Source organism: Lepidochelys olivacea (genome assembly GCF_965140295.1).
Source record: "Lepidochelys olivacea isolate rLepOli2 genome assembly, chromosome: 7".
Lineage (NCBI taxonomy): Eukaryota > Metazoa > Chordata > Testudines > Cheloniidae > Lepidochelys > Lepidochelys olivacea.
Window position 1 is genome coordinate 124,409,160 of NC_140417.1, and position 7,103 is coordinate 124,416,262.

Consider the following 7,103-nt stretch of genomic DNA (forward strand, 5'->3'; position numbering starts at 1 on the left):
AATACTTTGCAGCAGACAAGGGGGCATATTTGTTTTTGTCTTATATAAGGGACTAACGTATAACTCATGCGTGAGAGATGCATGGTCAGCATTCCTAGCACAAACCCAATTATCCCAGCTCCTCTGCTCACGAACATTTCCAGGGGGTGCTGAGGAGCGCCGCCTTATCCCTCAGTGCTGGAAGAACTGGTTTTTTTAAACAACCCCTCTACGGGCGCTGAGACCCAGGCCAGACGTTGCACAGTTACTCCATTACTAAATACACTTTTCCTTCCCACTAGGTGATGGGCAGAAATGCTAAGATTTAACTGAGTCTCTTTATCGGTCACAGGTACAGAGGGAAAGAACCGTATGTTTTTATAGGGCCAGAAGGATCCCAAACCACCCTGCAGGCTGTTTCTCTGGTGAGTGCTCATCAACCACTCTGATGCACCTGCCTCTGGGGAGGATCAGATCACAACAGCCGCTCAATGCCACATGACAACAGCTTGTAGCAAGGGAGAAGAAGGAGAAGGTCTCCCATCGAACCCACAGTAGGCAGAATGTAGGTATCAGAGCTGGAATTTCCCATGACACCGGACCAAATTCCCTGATCCTTCTGAAAGGGAACAAGGGAATTTGAATGGTCACTCGGGCTCAGGACACTGGGATTAGGGCTCTGCCTGAAGGAAAGGGGAGTGTTGCCTACTACCAGCGACGGGAACCTCCTGAGAGTCTGGGGGTGGTGTGAATGGGACCACACCGATCTGCTCCAGAACCAGAAACTGGTGCACAGACCTAGAGTGGTGCTGGAGGGAAAAAGCCATGTTCACAGCCCACGTGTGGGAGACGCTGCTGGGACAAACAGGGACAGGGCCCAGCGATAAGATCTCATTCTGCTGGGCCATTCTAGCCTCTTGCCCTAGATATGGGGCATCCGGGAAAGGCCGATGCATGCACCAGTAACTGTAGCCTCCCGGAGGGGATATGGGCATGGCAGTGAGACGGACACACCTTTCCTGTCCCAGGGCAGCGCGGCCCAGCACTCGGATCACATTTCTCCCCAGCCACGGGCCGGGTCTGAAGAGATCCCTCAACACCAGCATGGTCGGCCTGCAAAGCAATCTCTCCTGGTGCCAGTGGGGCTGTAGGAACAATGTCATTTATGGATGGCTCTGATTTGCTGCTAGCGTCATCTAAACATCCCAGAAACGGACCCAATGTGCCTCACCCACCCACGCCTCCACAGCCCCACCCACGCCCATCGCACACTCAGACATACAGAGCACGCCTAGACTCCCCCCCCGCCACATTCACGCCCAACCCGCACAGAGCATGTGCTCATGTCCCCAGCACACACCACACACACGGGAATACGCCTTGCACACGTGGGCCCAGGGCTGGCTTGAGCAGGGCAGCCGGGGTGCAGAGGGTTAAGCCTGGCAGAGGCTCGCTGCAAAGGAGAGAGCAGGGTTAGCATCCAGGCGGGGCTCTGTGCTGTCTATACAGAGCAATTTCCATAAGCTCTTTACATTCAAAATCAATGACCCGGGCTGCAGGCACAATGGGATTCCGCTCTCCGCTCAGCACGGCTCCAGAGAGCGGGAGGGATGGAAAAACCTCCCCCGCCCCGTGATCTCACAGAGGGCAGGTTAGCCGACTTTCCCATGCAGCCAGGGCTGGGGCGGGCAGCCCGCTCCTCTACCCTGCGCATGCCACATCCTTTGCTCCCTGCGGGGGGGTCGGGGGGGGGACTCGCAGTGCCCTGTGCTGGGGATCGCTCCGGAGGCAGCAGGCAGAGGAGGGGCTGTCCACGTGCCCCTTCGGCTGGTGCCGCACAGAGGGCCTGAAGCCTTTCTAAGGAAACAGTCTCGGTTGTTGCCAGTGGGGAGGCGCCCTCTCTCCCCCCCGCCCCCAATCTCCTCTCGAGGGGGACAAAGCGGAAGAGGCCTAGGTGCAGGACGAAGAGCCGTACAGAGGGCAGAGAAGAGATGGGGGTCAGGGTGACCCTCGAGGCCCCACCTACACAATAACCCAGCCAGGTCACTGTACGTGGGACCTTACCCTGTCCCCACAGCTGGGTTAGAACCTGGACAGTACCAGGCTTTAGCCCCCAGTGCAGGGATGCGGTCAGGTTCAGGCTACACTGATCTGTGTTTTAACTGGGTCCCCACCCCCGCCACTACAGCTGTTGATTACACGAGGCCACGTCAAACCCCCGTCTTCTTGGGACCTAGCGACATCCTCCATGTTCTGCACCTTGACATTTTTAGCAACTTGAGATCTGCAGAGGCAGCTATGAGTTGGGGAGGCCGAGTGGATGCAGCATGTTCCAGCAGAGACGTACACACCGTGCTCTCTCCTGGTGACCCTCCTGTCCATCTAAACCATGTGACTCGGACTGAACGCTGCTGTTGGCCTAGGGAATAAACACAGAGCAGCAAGCCCTGCAGAATCCCAGGGGCAGTACAAGGGAGGAAATTACGATGGCCGGACCTGGGACAGCACCACTCCACCGAGCAAACTAACCAGTTGCCTAGAGCAGAAACTGGTTACCGGATGAGTGAGCAAGGTTGCAAAGAAGCAACATTTCTAAGCTGCCCTGAGGCAACAGTAGAAAGCAGACGCATGACAAGGCTGAACTGACCATCTTTGTCTGCGCCATGTTTACACTGTCCCAGTATAAAGCAGCTTCTCTTTGCTGACGTTTTAAGGAGCAAAGTTCACCACAAAATGAAGCTTCAGTCTTTTTACCCAGTTTTAAAGGCTGATGGAGGGGGAGCTAGCTATGAAAAGGCAGGCCTGTCGCAGGGCTCAGCAGGAAGCAGCCAACTCTACGTTAAAGCTGGACCTGCATTCTCATTAGCAGCCATGAAACACTATCTGGGGACAATCAGTCACTTCCCCGCTCTGTGCCTTGGTTTCCCCCTCACAACACTGGAATGATGATACTGCCCGGCTTCCCAGGAGGGTTGTGAGGCTTCTGGGAACACTAAAGTCTGGCTGGAAGACGCTGTCTGAACTACAGAGTGTTATTCCAGTCAGGGCTCTGGTACGGTGACTTGCTGACAGCCACTTCCCAGTGAAAGGTCTCAGCACACGAGAGATCTGAGTTTATTTTTAACTGAGGTTTGATTTAAATCCATACGGACATTGTGAAGTTCCCAGAGAAGCTGAAAGTTGTGTGGGTTTTGAGTTCCTACACGGCTCAAAAATATCTTCCTTTCAGCACATCTCTGCAGGCAAAGCCGCTCTGCCCGCACACATAACACTGCTCAGCGAACCGGGGGGGTGTCGGCTCAACTCCCACAGGCCTCTGGAAACTCACAGTCAAGGCCTGAAATTCACCCCACTGCATGGCAGGGAAAGGAGCATAAAGGGGATCTAGCTGTCTATGTATGTGGACAACCCCGTTGCCCCAGGATCTGACCATCACTTGGTATAAATGGATTCATCTCCACAGCCATCCCCAGGAAGTAGGTCAGGAGCATTAATCCCATTTCACAGAGGGGAAAATCAAGGCCCCGAGAAATGGTGCATCACACAGGGGGCATGTGAACCCAGAGCGCCTGCCGCCCAATCCAGCATCTTCACCACAGGACCATCCTTCCTAAGGAGCAAACGTGCCATGAGGCCCCGGCACAATGGAGTTAATCACACACGGTGCTTTAGTCCGCACTACGGATTTCCTGGTGGGCGGCTGTGTTTAAATCCGAGCCCCCAGTGTTATTGGACTGGCAGCTCCCCTGTGCCCGGAGGGGGACCTCACGCAGGTAGGCGACGAACTGCTCTGCAGCTTGCACCTGCGGCCCGACTCCCGTGCCCTGCACCTTGTGTCGGCATCTGGCCCTGTGCCGAGCAGATGGCACACGCTGCCAGTCTGAGCCCTGAAGAGGAATGGAGTGGACCCAGCCAAGGGGGCTGCGCTGGCGGGCACCTGAAAACAACACCCCTGTGTCTGGAGGAAGGCAGAGAGCACCTGGCAGAGGAGAGAGCCAGCTACTTGGGGAAACCGCGCTGTGCAGTTCCGATGGCACACCCTGCACAACCCCCGCGCCCGGCAGAGGGGGACAGCTGGACTCCTGCCAGAGGACGGGAATTCCCGCGCTGCCCTGGATGCAACCAGCAAAGCTGGAGGGACCTGGGGGCCTGGCACAGGGGCAGGAAGAATACAGAGCAAGGGGAAAATCCCTCCCTGGTGGAACGACACCGGAATCCCACCAGGGACGGAGTCAGGTCCAGGGGACAGTTGCTCCCCCAGGGGACGTCCAGGGGGCTCTCCGCAGACACAGGGAGGGCGTGCGGAGGAATCAAAGATGGCTCAAGGAGCGATGCCAGCCGCAGCTCTGCCCAATGTGCCTTAGCCACCCGACCTTCCTGCCAACCCCGGCCCCACCTGGCAGCAGCAGGACAGGGTCCTTTCTCCCTCGGGCAGCTCCCATGTCTCTGGGAGGACGACAGGGTCCAGCTCGCTCAGTGCCCTGGCTCCGCCGCACAGGGATTTGGGGAAGAACTCTTTTGGCCCGCATCAAAGGAGCAGGCAAGCCCCAGACCAGCCGGAATGTCTCCAGGCACCGCCAGGCCACGGACCCTTCCCCACCCCGGCAAACAACTTCTCCCACTCACACAGACCCAGCCACCCGGGAATCGCCCCTCCACACACTCTCACACTCACACACACAGGCTCCCAGGGCAGCACACACACGACACACCGGCAGCTGTCACTAGCCTATTTGCCAGGCTGCAACTTCAGGACGCATCATGTGGAAGCAGAAGCGTTCTCCCATCCCCACCGCCAGTCCTTCCGCACCGTGACCAGAGACCCCGGGGCTGGGCTGGGCTGGGCAGGGCAGGGCACCCCCCCTTCTCCTGGAGTAACTTCTATAGGACAAAGAGGCAGAAGCAGGGAGGGCAAGTGGCGGGGGGAGCGGGGATTACAGGGGCCAGCCCGGGGATGGGGGAGGGAAGGGTCCTGCTGGGAAGCACCTGCCCTGGCCTGGGGCAGTCTGGGGGGCTGGAGACCCGGCTGCGCCCTGCACCTTGCTGCTAAGCGGATGCTGCACCTCTCCCCCCCGGCCGGGCAGGACTCACCCGTCAGCTGGTCGTAGGAGCCGTCCAGGTCCCTGGACTCGGACAGACTCTCCCGCCCGCCTTGGCTCCGCATCCTCCCGAGTCCGGCGCGGGGCTGGGACAGAGCCCGGCGGCCCCGCTCTGGCTGCGGAGCGGAGGGGGGCCGGGCGCACCCCCGCCCGCTGCGCCCGCTGCTCCGGGTCTCCTCCGCTCCGGCTGGGCGAGGAGGTGGGGGGAGGGAAGGGGTGAAAGGGGGGGGCCGAGGGGGCTGCGGGATGGAAGGGGGCAGGGACTGCTGGGGGGGCGGTAGGGGGCAGGGGTTGGGGGCTGGGGCTGCTCGCAAGGGAGAAGGGGCTGCTGGGGGGTGGAAGGGGGCAGGGGCTGGTCGGGGGAGAGGGGGCTGGATAGGGGCAGAAGCTCCGGGGGTGCTCCGTGAGGGGGGGGGCACGGGCCGGGGCTGCTCCCAGAGGCTGCGGGGGACCCGGCAGCCGGGGGCTCGGGGGCTGATGCGGTGGCTCGCCCGCCTCCTGTCCAGGGGCCGCCCCCGAGCCCCCCGCCCAGGGGCCCCGGCTCGGTGCGCGGCGCGGGGGGACTCGCCTCTCGGAGCCCGGCTGCGGGGAGCCGGCAGCAGGTGGGGAGCCGGGTGCAGCCCAGCCGCTTCTTGCCGCCGCCGCCGCTTCTCCTCCCCCTCGGCTCCGCACGCAGCCTCCGCGCTCAGCCCGGCCCCGCCAGCCGCCCCCGGGCTGCTGCAGAGGGGAAACTGAGGCACGGCTGTGGGCGGGGGATTTGCCCTCACACGTGGGTGCAAAGCGCCCCCGCCAAACACGGTTCGGTTAGGAGCTAGGACATGTGGGTCTGGCCAGAGCCCCCCCGCACCTGTGCAATGCCAGAGCTGACCCCTCCGGGCCCGGGCATGCAAACGTGTGTGCACCGAATGCCCAAACAGGTATGCACACCCGCCCACGCAAGGCTGGCTCTGGCCAAATGGCCCCCCAAGCAAGGAGGGTCTTCGACTTTCCCCTTCATTCCTATACACACCTTGGGTTTTTATTGCATTTGTAGCCCCTTTCGTGACACTCGTGCACGATCTGCATCTGTCACGTACGATGATAAATTTGCACGCTAGGATCTGTACAAGAAAAACAGCACCCCAAGCCCAGCGCACCCCAAGCCGGGCACCCTAGATGGTCTCCTGGTTGCCTGCCCCTAAATCCAGCCCTGCACGCACGTGCAAACGTGTATGCACACGCACAAGCCAACCCATGCGAGCAAATCCATAGGCATTTGCTTGTGCTATGGCCACATGCTCCAAACCCCGGCGCCAGGGTGAGCAAAGGCACCGTGCCTGGCGGATTTCAGTCCCATTGCTCCGTGCCCCGGGGCAGGGACGCACACTCCACAGTGATGAGCATGCCAGGAGAAGCCAGGCAGGATTCTGGGTGGAGCCAGCTGCTGGCAGGTGGAAGAAGCCGGGAACCCGCACAGCTGTGAAGCCCCAGAACTGAAGCCGTGGGCACGCTGAGGTCACCGCTCGGACAGCGAGCTGCTTTGCACCCCTGGCCCAAGGAGGCAAGGTGTTGCCCAGCGCCCCAGAGCGCAGGGCAGAGAAGCCACTTGCAATGGTGGATGCCAAGAGAGACCTGGTCCATTGTCACCCTCCTTTCTCACGCCAACCCTAGTGTGGCCAGCTGGCATGAGGGAGTGACTGGAGTGATGGGCTGGATGGATGGGTGTGGCTGGATTCAGGGCCAGTGTGGCAGCCTATTGCCCCAGTGCCATGCAGGGGGCATGAGGCCGGGTTCCTGGTGCTAGGCTCCTGCGCTCGGGGCTAGTGGCAAACGGGAAGCCCCACCCTGCTAGAGCACCGAGGCCGGGTCTCCGGTATCCTGGCCAGTTAGGGCTCTGTGCAGACGGGTGCCCCCAGGAGAGTGGGCATTACATGAGGCCTCGGAGGTGGCAGGCCTTAAAGTGCCAGGGCAGATGCAGGGGTCGCTGAGGGGGCTCACGTCTCAAATAACCTGCCCCCCTCTGTGCAGCCACTAGAGACGCCATGC

The 7,103-nt window shown here is 60.7% G+C and overlaps 1 protein-coding gene across 2 annotated transcripts in view; it reads right to left on the minus strand.

Annotated features, from left to right (window-relative positions):
- KCNIP2 (potassium voltage-gated channel interacting protein 2) overlaps positions 1-5,273 on the minus strand; it is a 133,830-nt gene extending 128,557 nt beyond the window's left edge. The window contains exon 1 of one of the 2 annotated variants that reach the window (XM_084633180.1): positions 5,071-5,273. In XM_084633180.1, coding sequence (XP_084489306.1) covers positions 5,071-5,143 — 73 coding nt within the window. In that variant the 5' untranslated portion in view covers positions 5,144-5,273. The remainder of the gene's footprint in view (positions 1-5,070) is intronic. The other variant, XM_084633182.1, reaches the window with a different exon arrangement.
- Positions 5,274-7,103: the final 1,830 nt, after the last annotated feature.